This window comes from Dromiciops gliroides, chromosome 1, assembly GCF_019393635.1.
Source record: "Dromiciops gliroides isolate mDroGli1 chromosome 1, mDroGli1.pri, whole genome shotgun sequence".
NCBI lineage: Eukaryota > Metazoa > Chordata > Mammalia > Microbiotheria > Microbiotheriidae > Dromiciops > Dromiciops gliroides.
Window position 1 is genome coordinate 718,542,124 of NC_057861.1, and position 24,032 is coordinate 718,566,155.

Here is a 24,032-nt window from a genome sequence, read left to right on the forward strand (position 1 = left end):
AGAGAACTAAATTAGATCAACACGTGTTCTGGTTGCTTTTGAGAGTTTCCCTGCAGATGTTAAGTGACTTGTCCAGGATCACCCATCTGGGAAACATCAGAAGTGGGGCTTGAACCCCAGGTTCCTAGAGTGGCCCTCCATCTACTATGTCACACTACCTTTCAAAATAAAGAAGGGTAAAACAGCCCCTTCCCTTCAGGCTTTGCAATGTGCTACTTGGGGGTGGGGGTGGGGGTGGGTAGGGACAAAATATATTTATAAATAGATACATATGAGACAGATACTCAGTATTCAGAAGTAGTTTTACAATAAGATGAGCCTCAGATGTTCACTTTTTTAGATTAATCAGTCAATGAACATTTATTAATCACCTACCCTGTGTCAGGCACTGTGCTAAGCGCTTAGGATTCAAAGACAAAACACAGTCCCTGATCCCAATCTCAAGGAGCTCCCCCCCATCTGATGGGATGAAAATAGTTTTCATTTGCCCAACCTTTCCCATTGGCCCTTTTCTGTTCAGTTGAACAGGCATCTACCCTAGCCCTCGCTTCAAACAACAGCAGACCAATTCAGTATGACAATTCTGAAAACCCATAGAAAAAACTGCAACATAATGTGAACTGTGATTAGAGTCTGAGACTTAGAAATGGTATCCCATCAGTCTTTTTAGGAAAGCAACTGAGAAAAGTAATGAGAGCGACTTTATTTGGTGTGTCTACACTGGTCATTCTAAACAAAATGTTCTGTAGAAGACTTTTTTTTTTTGATCTGCTTGATTGTTTTATATACAAATAGTAAAGAATTATTTTACATTTGAATAGTAAAGGGAATTTTTTTTTGGGGGGGAAAGGTATTTTCAGTGTTTTCTATGCAATTCTTTGCACTCCCTAGGACAAAACCTTGCAAGGCATTTTAGGACAATGTAATCCCTGTTCATTTCAACATGCCCAGAATTCAGTTCCTTATTTGACTGAGAAATAAAAACAAAAAGAAAAGAAAAGAAGGAAAAGCCTCTGGAAAAATCTCCTACTTTCTTTGCAGTGCATATGGTGCTTTATGGGCACTAGCACTTCAGAAACAATGCAGATATGATGGCACAGGTGGAGATGCCCTCCAGCCATGCCATGCTAGCAGAATGCATGGGCAGATTCATCAGTCCCCTGGGGAACCCACACACAGTTGGGGTCGGGCTTCACTGGATTCCTTTCTTTATGAAGTTCTAGACACACAGACAGAAAGGTTGCTGCCAGTTGGATCCCCTCCCTCTAGAAACTATTTCAACTTGATTCCATGAAAAAAAAAGGGGGGACTGATTTGAGCTTTGTGTTTCCAGGTTGAATTGAGTGCCAATGTCACAGTTGAAAGCGGGCCTACCACAGAGCTCAGCCTCCAGCTAAGGACTTGGAGCCACCCTGCCTGCAGGGCCCATGCGGAGACTGGGTGAGTAATGCCATGTGTCCTCAGAGATGCTGTTGCTGTCTGGCATGTTGGTGAGTCAGAACTGCTTCATCTTTTCTGGGCTTGGGTCAGCCCTTTTAAAATCAAGGGAATGGGAACAATGGAAAGGGGAAGCTCAGTGGAGAGAGGGGTACAATGTGAAGGGGTCAGATGGGGTGTCTGTGGAGGAAATCCGATGGAAGAACCCTGCTGAGTGGATAACCTTGGGTTCTGTTCTCGAAGTGCCTTCTCTCCCTTCTCAAAGACAACCAGAAGTCTGAAATACGCCAGGAAGAAAGATGCTGCTGCAGTAGGAACTCCTTCCTCCATTCTTTTTCCATGATCTTTACCTTCCCTAGAAGGATTTAAAATGTTTTTTTTTTAAGCTAATGCAGACACCGACCTGCTTTGTACAAAAATGGCAGGAGAAAATCAGCAGTGGAGTAATGAACGAAATGTACCAGGTGCCCCGTTCACCTTTTTGGGTGCATTTCATCAAGTTTTCTTGCTTGGCTTTCTTCCTAGTGTGCCTTAAAGGAATAATAGCTTTTACATTTTATTCTCCCTGTTAAGCAACACGGTAAATTTCTAATGTTGAACAATGCTAAGTTATCACAGCAATGTTAATTAAAGGGCACGATTGGGGAAAAAAGGAATATGTCAACCTCAAATAGGCCATTTCCTCCACCCCTCACTCTGGGTTTTGTTTTCTTTTACATTTAAAGCATGAAAATGTGAAGATGATTCTACGGGTCTGGAAACGGGGCTGCTCCATGGGCCATATATAAACATGTAAAGCATCTGTGTTTTTACCAGTGTTGGGAACCAAGGAAAGATTCAACAAGTCTGCCTTAATAGTCTTAATTAGGGAGTGGCCTGAGGTACTTAGAAAAATTAAGTGACTTTATTATATCATAGAACCACAGGTCCAGAGTGGGAAGGGACATCAAGGTCGCCTAGTTTAATCCTTACATTTTACAGGTTAGGAAACTGAGGCCCAAGGGGGTTAAGTACCAGGGCTACACAGCCTAATTAGGACAATATTCTGTGTGGGTATGGTTGTTCAGCAAAAGGACGAGAAAAGCAATGGAGGAAGCTTTTGAAGAATATAGGAGCCAATGATACATCTTGATATTTCACTCGGAGTGAGGGATGTAACGATTGGAATAATGCCACCTGCTGGATACTTACTGTAGAAGAGTTCTGCCCATGAAGGGAAGGTCTTTGAGGGCAAGACCAGGAGTCTTTTCTTCAGGATTCAGGAAGTGACGCGGACTAGTGGGAGGAGGAAGGAAGAGACTGGCGCTCAGTCTCGGGCTCTTTCCTTTTGGACTCTGGCGGAGAAGGGAGCTAGAAATGTGCTCTCCCTTTAATAGATAGGAATCTAGGCCTTTTTCTCTCTCTTTACCAAATTCTTATTCTCCTTAATAAATGCTTAAAAGTCTAACTCTTGCTGAAGCTTATAATTTATTGGCGACCACTCATTAGATATTTTAGACAGTTTAGCTAGAATTTTAGCCCTTAACAGATGGCTGACCACGAAGAGGAAAGCTAACCCTCAGTCTTCTGATCTGCTGGTTGGGTAAGAAATTTCCCCTCCCTCTCCCTTTAACTGCTAAGTACTGGCGCACTGGCTGTGTTTTCCTTTAAATTTTTTCGAATGGACCTTTTAAACTCCCTAATTACCCTATTTTTGATTTTAGTCTGTTTAACCAGACAAATGGGAGATAAGATCATGTTAATGCTTTGTTTTTGTGGATTTTCTATTTTTCTTTTTATTTTTGTTAAAAGAGCCAGCAACTTACTCACACAAGGAAATATCTCTCCCTCTCCCAACCATGCTTTTTCAGAGAAACCTGTAGAGATTCCCGCAGCTTTTCCCAGTTCTAACAGTAATTGTTGCTTTAATTTTGCATGCCTGGAGGCAATGACCCACCCTCTAGAAGCTTTTAATCCCCTAGCACCTGGAGGCAAAGTGGGGGAAGAGGAATCCAGGCCTGAGTTCAAAATCAAGTCTGATTCAAATTGCTCTGGTCCCTCCCCTCCTCTCCAGACCCCACCCTCTACTCCTCCTATGGCCAAGCCCATAGCTTCCCCTGCCCGGGAAGTCCAGAGATCTGGTGCGCATGCTCAACTTTCTCTAACTACATTTGCAGCTTCAGGCTCAGCCCTTCCCCAGCCTGGCTGTGCTTTTGAGACAATCTTAGAAAACTCTTTAAATTCCAGATATGCTCGTTTTGTTCATAATTTTGCTAACCTGCTTTTGTCTTTAATTAGTAATCTTATAAAGCATTTGTATGGTGAAAAGACTGACGGACAATATAGAGGGGTTAAAGAAGAAAAACTTAAGCTGAATAAGAATGACAATCATCACCATAGTTCAAGACTCCGCTTCTTTTGCCATGGAAGGGTATATATTGTACAGAAATGTAGAAGTAAGCAGCAAGGTACTGATATGAGTATTGGGGATTTTAGATATCGGAATCAAGAGTGTTCTGAATTCACTCAGATTATTAATGTCAGTTCAGAGGTTACATAGGATTTCTATGCTATTACATATACATTTTGGAATTAATGGTATAGGTTTATTTTCATAGAGATTTTAATGCTTTTGAGATTGTGTCTTATACTTAGTTTCTAAAACAAGGAGAATATTTGTAAAAGCTTTTTATAGTCATGCGATCAAGTTTATATTTTGTAATACTCTTATTAATATTAAGTTCATATTCATTTAGATTTCCCTAGTTTGAATTTCATTGTCTTTTATTATTCCACGTGTATTTTCTTCTATTCATTCATCTATCTAATTTTGAAACATGGTTTTGATTTCATAATACAATGTTAATTCTAGGAGTATTGTGCTCCCATATTCTGAGTTGTTTGTTTTTGTTATTTTTTTTTTCTCAACTGATTATTTGATCAAACTCTTTAAAGCATTTCCCTAGCAAATTGTTTGCCATGGCAAGTGTAAATTGATTCTAGAAGTATTATTTTTGATAAGCATATTCCAAAAAAAAAAAAAAAAAGAGGGGAACATTTGTAAAAGTTGTCTTTGAGATTGTGTTGTGCTTTAACTTTTATTTAAATATGTTCAGATTTTTCAAAAAAGTAATTGTATACTAAGTAAAAAAAAAAGGTATTATTTGAAATTGTTGCATAATTATATATTATATTCTGAGTCAAGATGTATTCACATTTTTTGCAATCATTTATTATCCTCAATTTTTAAATCCATATGAGACTTGGATTATGGGAACTTATCATTTAAGACATTAATTGCCTTTATTCTGAGTTATCAGATGCCAGTTGGCCAAGATGCCATCCAATCACAAGAGGAATACATGCAAGAGCAGACACTGAACTGTCACATGAGGGGAGACATGCATGAAGTCAAGGTATGGCCGAGGGAACGGCTTTTGACAAATGTTGAGGTTGGATTCTCTTGGTTTAATATTTTATTTTATTTTTCCCCACAATATTGTACAGATGGCTGGAAGTATTCATCCCACCCATCTCACTCCTACACCTGGCTTCTATGCTCCCTCCTATATGCCTGATGCCATGGACATCTCAATCCCATGCATCTGATTAAGTCTGACTCAGTTTCCTCCAATATGTTCGGTGGCATGGACATATATTCCATCCACCTATTTTAGACCTGGCATACTGCATGGGCAGTATATATTGCTCAAGTGTGGGAATGCTCATATCCCATCATTTCTCTGTTCTTTTATGGTAACCCCCATAATTATCTCAGATGTCATGATAAATACAGTGTTGAATTTGGCCTTGACACCTGTTACCAATTATATTAGATTTTTAAATTTCTCATAATGGCATGAGGATAATTAGGCAGATGATGCAAAAAGTGATAAAACAAAGATAAAAATTATTTTTATTAATTAATATTGCAGCAATTGTCTTCTCAATTACCCTCCATGAGGGGGGACTATAGTAAGATTATAATTTTAAAGAATGTTTCAATTTTTGTTTTATTATATGTTTCATGTGTAACAACTAAGATTCTGAATTCCCTTAGACATGTTTTTGAGAACTTTCATTGTTTGATTTGATTATTGACAAAGCTATTTTAAAGTTGTGTTAAGCTCAATTTTGTAGGAAATTTTCCTGGCTGATTACCAGCATCCACACATCAACCCCTGTAAAGACTTCCATTCCACGACTACACCTAGAGGACATCTGAAAAAAGACTTTCAGAGACTTTAAATGAACAGTTTTGATTTGTTGTTTTTGTTGTTTTTTTTTCTCTTTCTGTTATAATATACACCATCTGTAACATGTATTCTCTGCAGAGGCCCTCCCTTTGCAAGACTAATGTCAAAGCGTCGGTTCATGAGGACAAAAAAAAAAAAAATCGCCCCTCTGAACAAAACTTTCCTCTCTTCCTTTTCTATATTGTTGTTCACATATTATTAGTTAGCAATAGTTATTATATTCTTTTTACTGTTCCATCAAGGAAACATTTTGTTTCTTGAGGAACAACAGGGGGGACTGTAACGATTGGAATAATGCCACCTGCTGGATACTTACTGTAGAAGAGTTCTGCCCATGAAGGGAAGGTCTTTGAGGGCAAGACCAGGAGTCTTTTCTTCAGGATTCAGGAAGTGACGCGGACTAGTGGGAGGAGGAAGGAAGAGACTGGCGCTCAGTCTCGGGCTCTTTCCTTTTGGACTCTGGCGGAGAAGGGAGCTAGAAATGTGCTCTCCCTTTAATAGATAGGAATCTAGGCCTTTTTCTCTCTCTTTACCAAATTCTTATTCTCCTTAATAAATGCTTAAAAGTCTAACTCTTGCTGAAGCTTATAATTTATTGGCGACCACTCATTAGATATTTTAGACAGTTTAGCTAGAATTTTAGCCCTTAACAGGGATATTTGTTACATTAGCTAATTTGGGCTTTCTCCAGTTGGATAATCAATCAATCAATTAATTGATTCATTTGACAAAGACTGGTGATGCGAATGAAAGCACAAAAATAAAAATGAAAATGTCTTCAAAGAACTTACATTCTACTAGAGGTAAACAGCACATATACATGTAGTAACACACATACAAAGTAATCTTGGGAAATGGAGCCCCAATAACTGAGAGGATCCAGAAAGGCCTTGTGGAGGAGGTGCAACTTGAGCTGAACTTTGAAGGGAATAAGGGATTTTTTGAGGCAGAGGTGAGGACATTGCAGGCATGAGTGACAGCCTGCAAAAGGCAGAGATGGGAGATGAAATGTTATGTATAAGGAAGAACAAATCGTCCAGATTAGCTGGGACCCAGGGTATGTGACAAGGAGTAACACCTCATAAACCTGGAGAAGCAGCCCTTCGTCTTGTGAAGGGCTTTCAATGCCAGACGAGCTTGTGTTTTATCCCAAAGACAATAGGGGGCCTTTTTGAACCAGGGCCTGACGTGCTCCACATTCATAGGAGAGAATGTCAGACATGAGCCATCTCAGAGGCTCAGTCTCAGAAGGGCCTTTACATTATAGATCTGCCTGTTCCAGAAAGCTGCCCCCGACGAACAGGGAGGTAACAAACATAGCCACAGCACACAGATGTACATGGATAGTGGACATTTAGAAACAATATGATACTCTTCTGGCTACTTTCCTACTGGTGGGTCACTGAAGGATGCACACAGAATCATATTCAGATCAGGGAAATAACTCTGCAATCCTCTGTAATTCAGTCCTGATTTTGGCACATACAATAGAGAAAGGGAAATCTCAATGACCTTCTATATGCAAGCACCTATTAGTATGACCATAGTTGGAATAGTAGATACAAGAACTGGACTTGGAGTTGGAAAGACCTGGATTCAAATCTCACTCCTGACACTTAGCAGTTATAAGATCCAGTCGTTTAGTGTTTCGGTGTCTCAGTTTCCTCCTTTGTAAAATGAAGGGGTTAGACATGATGGTCTCTGAGGTCCATTCCAGCTTTAAATCTCTGATCTTTTGAACTACTGGATCGGCTTACTATATGTTAGGAGCAGTGTGGTACAGTGGGTTGTGAGTCAGGATATTTTGAATTCAAATCCTTCTTCTGACACATACTTGCTGTGTGACCCTGGGGAAGTCACCTAACCTCTTAGTATTCTAGCTAACATGTCCATAAGACTCTCCATTGCAGAGAAGGTGCCAACCTGAATTGATCTAGTGAGCATCTTCATCCAGAAGCTCTCTATACCAATAAAACTACAGGTCTTCTCTCTATCATTGCACATTATTATGTTAAGTGCTGGACTTGTTAAAAAAAAAAAAAACAACACCCAAAAATCAGAAACAGGCCTTAACCTCAAGGAGCTTACATTCAAATGGGGAAACAATAGCTACATTAAAAAAGTATATACTGATAGAGCACTGGCCCTGGATTCAGGAGGACCTGAGTTCAAATCTGGCCTCAGACACGTAACACTTACTAGCTGTGTGACCCTGGGCAAGTCACTTAACCCTCATTGCCCTGAAAAAGAGAAAAAAAAACAAATAAAAAGGATATACTGCTACAGGTGAGTAGAAGGAAGGCAGGGGAGGGTGAGAAGAGGGAGACTGAGTAAGACCTAAACTGAGTCTTGAAAGAAACAAAGGATCCTAAATGGTGGAGGTGAGCAAGGAAAGTCTTTTAGACATATTGGATGGGCAGTTCAAAGGCACAGAGATAGGATATGGACCAAAGTTTGTTTTCTTGGCTGGACAGAACTCATGAAGAAGAACAGATCTTTCCATAGTATACCTTCCTTGATACTTTGATGAATCTGCGTCATCTCCTTGGCATGTGGATGGACCTGCTCCCAAACTGTAGATTTCAACCTATCCTTTGCATCCCCTGTGACACTTTTCCCTGTTATTTCATAAGTTCTCCACAGGGGCCCCATCCAGCATAGCACAGGCGTCCCTTTTATATCTTTTAACTTAACTTGGGTAGCTGTGGAACTCTCAGGGTAAACCCAACTCTTGCTACATGACCAGGCTGCCTCTTTCTCCAATCATCCATCTCTGTGAAGAGATACTTTACAAGGCCTCACCAGCACAACTTCTTAATTGGAAATGTGCTGCCACCTACTCCTATCCACCATAGATCTCACAGATTTGATTCTTCACATAGGCATTCCCTGACTCCCAGACATAGAGGATCAACAAAAGGATATTAGCTTTAAAAATAGGATTTTATTTCAAATAGAAGCTTATCTTCATTAAAAGTACTGTTTAGTTTCCCAAAGACAATCTAATTGTCTCTTCCACTCAGAACCAGGATGGTGCTTTATCTAGAGATAGAACTCTTGCATTTGAATCTTGGCTCTGCCCACTTTGGGTCTGTGTCTTCACCTAAGAAATGAGGCAGTTGGACTATATGGCTTCTAAGGTCCTTTCAGAAAGGCCTGGAAAGACTTGTACGAATGGGCATATAGTGAAGTGAGCAGAACCAAAAGAACTTTGTGCACAGAGACAGCCATATTGTTTGATGAAGGACTGCGAATGACAACTATTCTCAGCAATACAATGATCCAAAACAATTCCAAAGGACTATTGATGAAACATACTCTCTACCTCCAAAGAAAAAACTGATATTGATGGAACACAGACTGAAGCATGCTATTTGTCACTTTCTTTCATTTTTTTCTTTTATTCAAGTTTTTTTGTACAAAATGACTAATATGGTCATGTTTTACATAATTACATATGTATAGCCCATATCTGATTGCTTGCCACCTCAGGCTGGGGGGAGAAGAGGGAAGTGGAAAGAGGGATAAAATTTGGGACTCAAAACTATAAATAAAAATGTTTATTATTTAAAAAAAATAAAGTTACCTTACACCTACTCTGTATGTATCTTGTATGCTAGGGTGACAATGTTGTCTCCCTAACATGCTAGCTCCTTTCAGGTGTTATTTTTGTAGTTATTTGTATTGCCAGAACCTAGTATAGTATCTGGCACTTAGTGAGTGCTTAATAAATATTTACTTATTGTTCAGTGATTGACTGACTCAACTTTTTATTTCCCCCAGCAACAATCTAAGACTACAACTTACCCAAGAGTCACCCATCTACATTAACAGAAGAAGTTTCTCTCTACCTGGAACTTTCCATACTCCAAAAATGTGTGGACACACACACACATATATAGCCAAGTATGTACCCAGGTATAGGTTGTCCCCTAAGTCTTGGTGCATTTTAAGTTCTAATAGCTTTAAAATATACTAAGACTTTTGGGACACCTCATGTAAGAGTGTATATTTTCATATATGTACCCATTATATGTAACCACATCTGTGTGTATACATTTGTGGAGATTTGTATACACATAATTTTAGTGTATATAATTATACCTGTATTCATCATGTATATTTCACCAGGTGTATATTTTTATCATGTATACCTTACACATTATAGGTGATAAATATTGGATGTGTATATTTGTGTCTATCCAAATATACATTATATAAATATGCATGTATAACTATTCTTATGAATTATAAGTGGTCAATAAATTTTTTTTGTCAATAAATATTTTACTGGATGATAAGAGAAACTGGTAACCTTTGCTTTAAACTCAACAAACCTGATAAGTGGTTTGGGATTCCCCTTAACTTCACAATTCAATTTCACTTTCTTCTCCTCTGAATCCAATGGGAACATCACATGGCTTGGTTCATGGATGAAAATTGGTCCGTGCAGTGTATTGTCATCTGAAATTAGAAGAGAAAATACCAAAGAGTGAAGCCCCAATTTGAATTTAAATGAAACTGGGAAATAAGCATCAAAATCACACAGGCTGTCTTAGCCACTTGATAAGAAGCTGTCTGTTGAGGAATCATCCAGATGAGACTGTGAGATAATCATGGGAAGGGAGAGGGGAAGTTAAATAAACATTTAAATAATACCTACTATGTGCCAGGCACTGGGCCAAGCACTTTACAAATAGTATCTCAAATGGTCCTCACAACAATCCAGGGAGCTTTTGTTATTATTCTCATTTTATAGATGAGGAAAATGAGAGCTGAGGATAACTCTATTTCTTCCTGAAAACATATTTCACCTTTGGCCATTAAGCATAGCATTATTCACTCCTTTCATCTCTACTCTTCTTTGTTAAAGAAACACTCAAGAGGAAAGGGACCCTGTGCCCATAGCTTAACTTCAAATTATTCTCCAGCAAATTTTTTCCCGTTATTCACAGAAGGATTTTTTTCCCCCTATTGCTGTCTCCATCTTTAAAGGAGTCATATAGGTTCTTTATTCAGTGACATTCCTTGACTTGACTTTCATACACATATGCTCAAGTCATTCTAAGCAATTCTTTCTCTCAAACACCTTCTAACTCTCCCTTCTTTGATTCCAGTTCTCCATTTGGGGACTCTGGAATTGGGTAAAAGATCACTGTGGGGTGTAATATATGGTTTCAAGGTCCAGAGTTGTGGCCCAAACCATGTATCCTGTTGTGGCCAACATGTAGCTAAATGGGAGGGTATAATTCAATATTTATACTTCCTTTTGATGTAGTTGTCCCACATTTAATGACATAGAAAAATATTTTCAGAATATTTTGTATTAGCTATTGATGACAATAATCTGCTACATTGAGAATAAACTGTAACCTCCATTAAAATCACACCTGGACCTCGAAAGACTTATATGAACTGATTTATAGTGAAGTAAGCAGAACCAGGAGAATGTTGTGAACAGAGACAGCAATATTGTTTGATGAAGAACTGTGAATGACAACTATTCTCAGCAATATAATGTTCTAAGACAATCCCAAAGTACTAATGATGAAGCATACTTTCCATCTCCAAAGAAAGAACTGATATTGATTGAATGCAGACTGAAGCATGCTATTTTTCTATTTTTCACTTTGTTTCATTTTTTCTTTTATTCAAGTTTTCTTGTACAAAATGACTAACATGGTGATGTTTTACATAATTGTACATGTATAACGTATATATGATTGCTTACCACCTCCAGGAATAAGGAGGGGAGGGAATGCAGGAGGGATAGAATTTTTAATTCAAAACTTTAAATAAAAATGACTGTGATTATTTTTAAAAACACACTTGGATGCTTTATTGTGTCAAGGAATCTTTAAGGCTATGTATGCTCAGAAAGTGAAAATTTAGGAAATTGTGTGACAGATAATTTGGAGTCAGTTGACCTGGTCCAAATACCAATCAAACAAAAAACCAAAATGAAATAAGACCAAACCCAAACTCTGATGTATGACTTTGAACATTACTTAAGGTCACCGGGCCTCAGTTTCCTTATCTGTAAAATAAGGCAGATGAACTAGAGGCCTCTTCCAGCTCTAGACCTAAACTCCTTATCAAGTTGAAAAGGTTTTGATGATGTGTGTGGTGATGGATGTTATATCTGTCATCCCAAGACCAGCTTAGCAAGGTCAAGGTCAGAGAGACGTCTCTCCAGAAGGCAGTCCACCAGGTACTGAACACCTTTGGCAGCAACAACTTGTAAAATATCTACAGTGATACAAAGGGGTTGAGATCTGCATTAAGGGAGGGATTACCCACTGATGAAATCGCAATTCTTTGGAAGTATTAAATTATAAATAACACCGATTCTCTGAAATGTTGATTTTCTGTTGGTTAACCAAGCTTAATGCCTATAAATTATTGTTGCCACAAAAGAAGCTATATGATTCAATTCTTATCTAAGGAAATCCATAGTCTCTCATGCATGGGTTTTCAGGGCACACAAATTCCAAACAAACAAAAAGATACTTTGGAAAGGTCACAACTCTAGGTGCAGGAGGCAGATATCATTTCTTTTTATTTTTTAAACCAAAGAGACCCAATCTTTTTTTTCTCCTGAATATGATTTCCTTTCCCTTTCTTTAAAGACTTGAAATGTCTACGAGTGCTGCGAGTGTATGTGTGTGGGGAGGTGGTATACCAACAACAAAATTTCATTTGATATATCTTAGATATGATCAAAAGGACAGCTAGGTGACCCAGTGCATAGAACTCCAGTCCTGGAGTCAGGAAACCTTGAGTTCAAATCTGGTCTCAGACACTTATTAGTTGTGTGACTCTGGGCGAGTCACTTAACCTTGTTTGCCTCAGTTCCTCATCTGAAAAACAAGTTAGCTAAGGAAATGGAAGACCACTCCACTGTCTCTGCCAAGAAAACTGTAAATGGGGTCACAAAGAGTCAGATAAGACTGAAAGGACCGAACAATAACAAAAGGTACGATCCAAAGTTCATAGGTGTGTCAAGGATTGAGAAAGTTGTCACATCATACTTCCTATAGATTGAAATTCAAAGAATAAAGATGCTTAAAAACATTCACTCACTAACAAATTAATTTGTGCACTGATTTATTCAGGGAGGCAGGCAAGGGAAAAAGGCAAATGACAAGTGTACTTTTGAAATGTGCATCTTTGTACTTTTGAAAACAGATTTATTGACTCAAATAATTTTAGAACTAGAAAATGTCACATATTCCAAATCCGTTATTTTGTGGATGATGAAATGAAGTCATTGAGATGCAAGTGCCTTAACCAAATTCACATGGTTAGCTAATGTTAAATCTGCAATTGATTATATGTTTTCTTTTCTTTTTCCAAAGTATCTACATACATACATATATATATATTAGTGTGTACTATGCATACAAACCATGTACATAAACATATATGTTTTAGTATGACATATTGAGGACAAAACTAAGAAATTAATGGTCTATATGACACACTTTGAAATTATCTTTTCCAGCCATATATGTTTTTGCTCTCATTCATACTTATAAAGTAAATACCTATGTACATAAAATAAGTCTGGTAACTGCCAGCATGATTAGAGTGTTGGCATTAAGAGAAGAAGAGCTTGGATTCAGAAAAGAACCATAAGTTGAATGGATTTTGCACAGTTTATAGAAAGCTACCATTGCAGTCCTGGAAGTTATGTCAGTAGTCACCTGCTCTGATCCATAGCTGAAAAAAGAATTCCCACTATAACATACCCCACAGTGGTCATTCAGCTTAAGCTTAGAGACCTCTAGTGTAAGAAAACCTATTCCTTCCCAAGACAGTCTATTCTATGTATGGGTAGTTCCAATCCCATGGGATTTTTTTTCTGACATTAAAGCTAAATCTTATCCAAATCTTTATAAATTTCATTCAATGATTTTAGTTCTGCCTATTAAGGACAAAGAGAATAAGTCTAACCCCTCTTTTTCATGATAGCTCCTCAAGCACCTGAAGATAGATGTCATCTCCATCCCCCCAATCCCCAAATCTTCTTTGCCAAAAAGAACACCCCAGTCCCTTCAACTGAAACTCATGGGATGAGAATTATCCATGATTGTTTGTATTTGGCAATTGACAGGGGGTGGAAAGAGAGAAGACTGCAGTTGTCAGTATGGCTGTAAGCATGGTGAGGGAACAGGAAGCTATCCAATATGCAAAAGCTGAAGGAGCTGCCTCTCTAGGGAGTGATTATCGCCATCAGTGGAGGCCTCCAAGCAGAGGCTAGTTAATCACTTTCTGGAGAGTCCTAGTCACATAAAGGTTGAACTCATTGACATCTGGGATCCCTTATAACTTCTTCTTCTTTTTTTTTTTAGTGAGGAAATTGGAGTTAAGTGACTTGCCCAGGGTCACACAGCTAGTAAGTGTTAAGTGTCTGAGGCTAGATTTGAACTCAGGTACTCCTGACTCCAGGGCCAGTGCTCTATCCACTGCGCCACCTAGCTGCCCCCTTACAACTTCTTAATAAGAGTTTCGTTGTGATTCTGTGAAGTCTAGAGATGGGACTAACCTAGGGGATAATATGTTGGTCAAACTTTCAATGAAGGCAATAGGGGATAATTTATTTATATACATACAAATACATATACATATAACATACATATATACATACATATACATATATACACATATATGTATAGAGACAAATACACACTGGCAGGTAGGCGGCACAGTGGAGAGAGCACCAGGCCTGGACTCAGGAAGACCTGAGTTCAAATATGGATTCAGACACTTACTAGCTGTGAGATCTTAATCAAGTCACTTAACCTTTTGCCTCAGTTTCTTCATATGTAAAATGAGTTGGAGAAGGAAATGACAAACCACTCCAGTATCTTTGATAAGAAAACCCCCAATGGGGTCACAAAGAATCAGACATGGCTAAAACAACTGAACAAGAACAATATACACGTGTGTGTGTGTGTGTGTGTATGTATATATATATATATACATATATATATACACACACACACACATATATATATATGTGTGTGTGTATGTGTACATTTGTTTTTAAGTGTCAGAAGGCTATATTTGCTATGGCACATACACTAGACATGACTTTTGTGCTCAGGCAAATTTCATGTGTTTATACAGTGAGGTTTCAATGCCTCTGGTGGCCAGGAATACACTGGGGCTCAAACCTTGCCTAGGGCTCACATATGTCTTATCCTATCTGTGCTTAAGAACAATGCACATCCAGTCTGCTGGAAAATTTTCCATCTGTTGCAAATTGAGGGAGAATAGGACAAAAATGCAAAAGTGTATTTTCATCTCTGAAAAGTAAACATGCTAGGTTCAATTTTATATGTAATTGCCATGGTGTTCCCAGGTGTTGCCCTTGAGGGTTGTGAAGGTATTTAAAACCTAATGGTAGCAATGACTCATGGAGACACAAGCAAAATATCTGGGACTGTGGTTTGCAGACACTTTACCTATAACATTAGCTAGTTTGCTTGATTACACAGCTAGGCTCTTAGCAGGACCCTGAATGCCAACAACCTTAAGCCTGAAAGTTAATTCTAAAATACCATTGTAGACACTGCTAAATAAAGAGCAGCATAAACTAGAACACCAATAGCCATGGAAAAGTACAGAGATATGGTCGTGTGGAATATTTGGGACATCTTTGAGTTGCCACATTCTGTACAGGTGAAGGCATTTGGGAGAGTATTCAGATGGTTATGCTAAGATGTAACCCTGAGATCTCTTGATCACACCCAAAATGTGCCCTTCCATTGATGCCGAGTGAACTATAAATGGATTGCAAAGATGGCCTCTAAGGGCATAGAAAATAAAGTTCTCTTGCCAAGCTAACTCTCTTGGGCACGATCCCAATGTCAGACTTATTTGTCATCCCAGACCCTCCCATTACCCCAACACTGCATTTGGCTCAGGAGAAGAATCCCCATAGAGTTGGCCATAAGTCATCCTGCCACTGCAGTGCCCTGAGAAGAGCACACAGCAGAACCCATTGGGTCATAGGCTGGCTGAGAGCCTTCTCCTCTACCTTCCTAATCAAGGAAAAGTTGTGTGTGTGTGTGTGTGTGTGTGTGTGTGTGTGTGTGTGTATGATAAAACTGTTAGGTCAGCAGCATCCCTATGGATAAAGACAACTCACAGAATGCATTTGCAATCTCCTACAGTGAACCAGATGTAAATGAAATATTCTTTTAGTGATTTGGCTGAGTGCGAGAAATATCCCTCTGAAATGGAATTGCCAGTTTCAACAATGATGACTAGGTAGATGTCATATTATCACGGCAAATACAATTTAACATTATTAGTATTTATAAAACAGCAAGGATCATACAAAGGTATTACATTAATATTATGTGTAAAACTAGCAAAACATACCACATTTTGCCTAATAATCTATTTGGCTGGGTTCTAGAATAGATCAACAGGCAAAGCACAGAAGGAGGCATGCTTGCTTGTTTAGAGAAAAAGTTTCTTTCATTCGTCCTTGCCTTCCCCTTTCTTCCTGTTAACCCAAGAAAAACAAGCATTTTAAACAGCAAGGAGCTGAATTGTCTAGTGACACCTAGCATATCTTAGGATGTGCTGAAAGGGACTCTGAAGAGGAAATGCATTTTTCTCATCCCACTGCTTTGTTCTCCAGTTCAGGAAATCATAAAGCTGTTGCCATCATGCATTATGTCACACATAATGAGGCCTGAATCGTAGGTAATGCCAGATCCTGGAAATACAAAAATAGGCTCATGGAGATGAAAATAGTCTCCACTTAGGAAATAATTCTGCAACGATGAAAGGTTTCAGGAGCAGAAAAACAATGACTTGATAGTTATTGCATAGATACACACAAGCACGCAAGCAAGCAAGCAAGCAAGCAAGCAAGCAAGAAAGAAAGAAAGAAAGAAAGAAAGAAAGAAAGAAAGAAAGAAAGAAAGAAAGAGAAAGGAGAGGGAGAGGAACAGAAGAAGGAAGTAACAAATTAAGGAAAAGAGGGAGGGAGGAAATATAGAAAGAAGAAACAAAGAAATAAGGGAAAGGAAGGAACAGAATAAAAAGAAAGGATAGAAAGAAGAAAGGGAAAAATAAAGAGAGAGAAAGAAAGAAAGAAAAAGGGAAGGAAAGAAATAAGAGATACAAAGGAAAGAAGAGAAAAAAGAAAAGAGAAAAAGAAAGAGGAAGGAAAGAAGAAAAGAAGGAAGAAGGACTGGAGCAAGGGAAGGATGAAAGGAAAGAAGAAGGTGAAAGAGGAAAAAGAAGAAAAAGGAGAGAAAGAGAAAGAAAGAGAGAAAATTACTTTTAAAGAATAAGAAAGCATTTTCTTTTGTCAAGCGAATGAATCTTTTCAAAATATAATTTCACGTGACTGATTCCATCCTGATTTGGCTTGGTTCTTCACTTCTTGCAGTCTCCTGAAGGGGCTTTGGATTTGTAATTTACTTGGATAATATTAAGAGGCCTACTTAGTTTAGACTTAATTGTACATCTCCCAAATGAATCGGAGTCTTAGACATAGAAAAAACTACAGTGGCCACCCCTGTGTCCAACATGTACATGATAAAGAATCCCAGTTACAGTGCCAGGGATATGGTGAGCCAGCCTCTATCTGATGATTTCCAGTGAAGGCAAAGTTCTCACCCTGGGGATCACCCATTACACCTTCCAACAGCTTTTCTTGACATCATCTAAATTTGCCTCTTTTCAGCTTTTTCTCACTTCTCTGTTTCTTCCCTGTGTGCTCAGAATGGAACTTGGCTAATCTTTCTTTCATACAACAGCCCTTCAAATATCTAAAGATTGCCATCATGATTCTTTGAGTCTTCTCTAGATTGAACAATACAAGTTCCTCCAACCTAACTTCATATGGCATAGACCCCAAACTCTTTACCAAGTTGGATGTCCTTGTAAAAGCTCACCAGATTACTAACGACCTTCCTAACCTGTGGTGGCTACAACTGAACACAATATTCCAATTATGGGCTGAGCTAAGCAGAGTACAATGGGTTTCTCATTCACTTATATCTATAACAACAGTGATTGCCAATGCCAAAAGACAAGAAGGAGGGATGCAAACAAATCTGGAAAGAGCTTTATAAAAAATAGAAAGGAGGGAGATGAGTAGAATTAAAGGATTTAAGTATTTACTACGATCACATGAGGAAAAGTGAATGAGAATGAATGGACAAAGAATAGTGATGAGGTCTTAGGGGAGGAACTGAGAGTGCTGATGGTGTTGTTGTTGTTGTTAATGATGATGATGATTTTTACTTGACTTTGACTTTATTGGTGTAAGGTGGTGGAGGTGGGGGGTAGGGATTTCCTCTCCCTGTACACATCTGTACCTTCTCCATTGTTCCAGTCTTGGGAAATTTCCCAGGGCACTAAGAGCTGAAATAATATGCTTAGGGTCACATGGCCCATATGTGTCAGAGGAGGGATTAAACATAGATTTTCCTGACCCCGGGATAACTCTATATCCACAATGATAAGCAAGTTTAGTTATATCAAAACAGCATTCAAATTTCTGGGAAAATAATTTGATTAAAATAAAGACTGCCAATAGATTTCTGACTCTCCTCTTCTACTTCAATACTATTTCTCAACTTGAATAATTTTAGATCTGTCTGTCAACTTTGTATTATTTGTTTGTTTTTTTGTTTATTTTTGCAGGGCAATGGGGGTTAAGTGACTTGTCCAGGGTCACATAGCTGGTAAGTGTCAAGTGTCTGAGGCCAAATTTGAACTCAGGTCCTCCTGAATCCAGGGCCGGTGCTTTATCCACTGCGCCACCTAGCCGCCCCAACTTTGTATTATTTATCTGACTTTTCTCACTCTTAATAAAGGGCTGTACTGCTTAAGCTCCCTATCCTTTCCCCTTCCATATCTTTGTCCTGTATCAGCATCTCTTAATCCTCTCTTTGCTCTGTTCTCATTGGAAATAAGGGGCAAGTCCCCCTGTTTGCATCTCTTGTCTGTTCCTCACTTGATCCTAGTTATTATGAAATTCCCTGGTCAATCTTTTCAATGCCTGGTTAGCTATTGAAATCTCAGACTCCTTAGGAGATAGTGGGCATACCCTGCATGATTTTGCCCCCAAACTAATGCTATTTTATCATAATATTATATAGAGCTTTCATGTAAGGAAACTCCCTTTGGCAATGAAAATTAGGACTTTCTATACAGTGTATAGTCTCAGAGAGTTGCCCATTGATTAATGGGCTACTACCAAGGAAGGATCTTTTAGGGAAACCTTTTCCTTTTATTATTGATATTAATACATGATTTTTTTTTTTCCTGAGCCTATTCCAGATGGGAAAAAAGCCAGATAAAACACATATATTGGGTTCAGGATGCTTTTAACTCAAATACATTTTCATAAACTCCTAAATGCTAATATTTTTAATGAAGATCAGAGAACCTTGATTAAAAGCAAACACTTAATCTGCCTTGACAATAGAAGTCTAATGGAATCCCAAAACATGAATTTGCTAATCCAACTTGCCTATCTGTGAATATTTGCTTGTTTTAATCTAAGGATACATACTTGTACATTATTGCCAGACTTTATTTGGGATCTGTTTCTTAAATTTCTTGAACATGCTATAGGAGATCATTTTTGCTTGGTAAATCCTCAACTAAGTATGAATGCAAATGTTTGAGACACATCAATTACATATTAGTGATTTCTCAAGATTAACACTTATCTGAGTCCACTATCAAAGAGATTTTACTATTTGTGTAGAACTAAGTGCCTCAGTGGATAGATTGTAGGGCCTGGAGTCAGGAAGATATCTTCCTGAGTTTAAATCCATCATCAGACACTTATTGGCTGAGTGACCCTGGGTAAGTCACTTTATCCTGTTTACCTTACTTAGTTCCTCCGCTGGAAAAGGAAATGGCAAATCATTTCAATATCTTTGCTAAGAAAACCCCAAATGGGGTCATGAAGAGTAAAATGACTAAAATGACTCAACAACAACATTAGAACATGAAGTAACATGCTGAACAATGACAAACTGGCGCACCTTATTGAACAATCATCTTCAACAATCTATTTCAGAGTAATTGTCTGTACCAAACTTTACCCTTGATTTTTTGCTTTAGGGTAATAATATATAATTACAAAATCTCAGAGAACTCATTCCAAATTCCTTAAAACCAATGAAGAGTAAGTGCTGTATCATCATCAAAAACCACAAGTATTTGTTGAAAATAAATTTTATTGAACTATGACTACTACAGCAGAGATTTGAGATAAACCCAGGGATACTCCAAGCCATTTTGAGAGGTAGCTTATTACAATTCAATGGGGCCACCCCTCAGTCCTCCTCATTCAAGAAAGTCAATATGAAAACCTAAAAATGGATTTTTAAGAGAAAAATGACCAATTTAAGCAGGCTGAACAAAATAACTTAGCATTTGCTCTGTTTCTTTGCAGTCTTTTCAGCATCAGAGTAAACTTTAGTCGCTTTATGCAACTCAGAGTACTATTATATGAATAATTAATTCATCAATGGGTAACACAAAGCACTGGCCAAGATAATTTAACAACTACTTTCTGGAATAACCACACCACTTTCACAAGAAACAACCCTTATGTACAGGCAATGTATTTGGACAGCTTTTGAGTGGCTTGAAATTTTTAGTTGTTTTGAAAAGGCTGTTTTGAACAAGCCCCTCCCCATTTTTCCAGTGAGCAAATGGTGTATTTATAGCTTTTAGATGAGTTGGTGCAATGACACCTTTTCTTTTGTTCAAAACCCTCTTTTTTATTTGCTTCAAGATGGAAGCAAAGTCTATATGTAATACCTCCAGGAAACTGGCTAACTCACCTCAAACACTTTGCTATGTTGCAAAGTGGCCATTGCTCAGTTTCCAAGATGGAAGCCATACTGAAAGGCTTACCCATAGCTTTCAATAATGGAGTTACATTGTCTGGAGTTTGCTGGTATTAATAGGAACCCATCCTCAACAGGATAAAAGAAGTGTTGTATAGGTATCAGTGAACAAGCAAAACATTCACTAGCCTTCAGAAGCCAATGACTTATTATTGCAAAACTACTTTAGATGAAACCTAATCCTGGAAATTAGTGCTCCAAATACTGTAACCTTAAATGGCATCAATAGAAATCCAATGCAATAAAAATAGAAATACTGACATAAATTATCCCAGGTTCCCCTAGTTTGCTTATGGTATCACCCTTTATGTGTAAATCATGTACCCGTTTTGACTTTATCTTAGTATATGGTGTGAGATGAAAAACCTGGGAAGACTTATATGAACTGATACAAAGTGAACAGAAACAGGAGAACATTGTACACAGTAACCACAGCATTGTTACATGAAGAACTATGAATGATTTACTATTCTCTGCAATACAATGATCTAATACAATCCTAAAGGACTAATGATGAAGCATACTATCTGCCTCCAGAGAAAGAAGAATATTGTTTGAATACATTCTGAAGCATGATATTTTTCACTTTCTCCCATTTTTTGAGTCTTCTTGTACAAAATGATTAATATGGAAGTGTTTTAAATTATTTTGCATGTAAAACCTATATATGATTGCCTGTCATCTCAGGGACAAGGGGAAGGAAAGAAGGGAGGATAAAATTTGAAATTCAAAACTTTAAAAAAATGTTAAAATTGTTTTAACATATAATTGGGGAAAATAAAATATATTTTAAAGACTACAAATGCTGTAGCATCACTGCAGTCTTTGTAAATTTACAGGGCAATGACCTTTTCAATGCCCTGAATTTTCTTCAATACCTGCTATCCTCTTTTCTTACTAATGCCCCATATGAGGTAGATATTATTACTCCCATTTAACAAATATTGAAATTGAGCTCAATGTGAGGGAAAACAAAACAACTTTGACAACACTATAGCATACAATAGGGTGGTGGAATAGATATGCCCCATACGAGAGCGTGTTTGATTACCTTGGGGGCCCTGTAATACTCATCCTTCCTCTTTTATGTAAGTCTAGGGTACCCCTTAGTGCACAGTTATACTACCCATGGGTGTTTATAGTTGAAAATTACCCTGTGTGAAGTGGTAGATAATCCAAATAGACCAGAAATGCTGATATATATTTTGGGATTCTTCTCACTGCTCTTTTGTGATGGTGGGATCCATTCCATTTATATTTTCATGACCTTGTACACTTAAATCACTTAAGCTCTCTGGGCCTTGCTTTTATAGGATAATAGTTTTGAGAGCTGGGTTGGATCATAAAGGACATCTAGTATAGCTCCTTCATTTTACATTTAAGGAAAATGAGACCCAGAGATAGTAAGTGATTTACTCAAAGTTATATACCCAGGCAGAAAATGACTGAGATGGTATCCTCAGCTGTCAAATGCAATGATTGGATTAGATGACCTCAAATGACTCATAATTTTGGACTAAGAGTCTAGACTATTCCAGGATTGACCACACTCCTGCTTGATTGTGGGATAAATGCAAAATTCATTTCTTATCTACTTCTCTGCACTCCCAAGAACATCAGCATTTCCCTTTTTGCAATAGAATAAGAGTGAAGCAAAGTTTTTAGTTTGCTCCTCCCCATCCCTCCCCACCTACACACACACACACACACACACACACACACACACACACACACACACACACTCAGACACAATTTCACACTTTTCTGGAGACCATCTGGTTTCAGCCCTTCTCAGGGCAGACGTCTGGTGTTCTTAACTCCTCTGTGACTGTCTTTGTTCCCTACAACCATTTCCTGACATCAAATTGTCTGAACACAGAATGCCTACAGGCGGTCCTTTCATGTTACATGCACTGTAGCTCCTCAAGTAATATTCATGAACCCTTTGCACCTGTCTTTTTGGCAGCTAGAGCACTCTGCCTTCTGCCTTTCTGTAACTGTTTCAGGGTTCTTAATTTGGCACACACTGAACATGTCAATATACACTAGGAGGCATGAGAAGGAGGGAGCCGGGAGGGGTTCCAGCCAAAGTCCTGCCACATGCCTTTCTCGGAAAGGCCCAGGGAATTCTCATTTAACTGCCTGTCCTCTACACTACTGCTTTCATTCTTTTGTATATTACTCTTAGGGGATGCATTACAGTGCCATGTCTATTTCATAGAATAGAATGTAAGTTTCTTGAGGACAGGGGTTGTTGCATTTATTTATTTTTGTTTCTGCATCCCCAATGTCTGGCATAGTACCTGAGACTTTGTAAGCACTTAATAAATCCCTGGTGATTGATTGATTGACTTAAAAGGCTAGAGTATATCTGGTTCAGGACTTATAATTTCTATTCCAGGGACCTCTTTTCTCCAGTGTGGGTAGACTCTGGCTGATTAGCTAATAATTCTGACAAATATACAAAGACAAGACCAAATCTGGCTGTTCCCTTTCAGAAACTGATTGTAAAGCACCATCAGTCAAGCACTATGGGCTAAGGGAAAACAAACAAAAATATCAACCAACAATCCTTTATTAAACACTTCTGACCTGCCAGGAATTATACTAGGCTCTGTGGATAAAGTCAGAAAAAAAATAAAAACCAACCTTAAAAGAATTCCTGTCCTCAGGGATCTTATACTTGATAAGGACATAGAAGTATCTATCTATGGGTCTATCAATCTATCTATCATACATACAGATTAAACTTTATTGTATTGGTTGGGGAATGCCATAGTTTTATAAGGGATTCCACTGATCAAGCCCACTTCACAAGCTAATTTTATTTTATTAATTTTTCCATTTTGGGGGGGGATGAGGAAAATATTAGATGGGGATATCAGGATATCTGGAAAGGCTTCATATAGAAGATAGTGGTTTTATTTTTATTTTATCTTATTTTAAAAATTTTTATTTTATTTTATTTTTTGCGGGGCAATGAGGGTTAAGTGACTTGCCCAAGGTCACACAGCTAGTAAGTGTCAAGTGTCTGAGGCTGGATTTGAACTCAGGTCCTTCTGAATCCAGGGCCAGTGTTTTAGCCACTGAGCCACCTAGCTACCCCTGAAGGTAGTGTTTTAATTGAACTCTGAAGGAATTGAGGGAGTCCCAGAGGCAGAAAAGTGAGGAAGGAGTTCTAGGTTTGGAGAAAACTAGGTACAAAGACAGGAAGAGAGAACATTGAATGTTACATGTGAAGAAGATCAAGAAGTCTAGCAAGTTTGGCTGGATCTTAGAATGTGAGAAAGGAGTAATATAGAATGCTTGGAAGGCCAGGTTGGAGCCTTGTAAAAAGGCTTAAATTCCAAAGTGTAGGGTTTGTATTTGATCTTAGAGTTCATTTAGGGGATGGGAAGAAAGAGGGAGTCCATGTACCTTCTCTGAAATAGTGGGCAATGAAGTCTGGCAAACT

At 38.2% G+C, this 24,032-nt stretch overlaps 1 protein-coding gene across 6 annotated transcripts in view; it reads right to left on the minus strand.

Moving 5' to 3' along the window:
• Positions 1 to 24,032, minus strand: part of CNTN4 (contactin 4) — a 1,173,040-nt gene that overhangs the window by 364,517 nt on the left and 784,491 nt on the right. For all 6 annotated transcript variants that reach the window (XM_043978091.1, XM_043978085.1, XM_043978087.1 and 3 more), the window contains one exon: positions 10,010 to 10,136. In XM_043978091.1, coding sequence (XP_043834026.1) covers positions 10,010 to 10,136 — 127 coding nt within the window. The remainder of the gene's footprint in view (positions 1 to 10,009; positions 10,137 to 24,032) is intronic.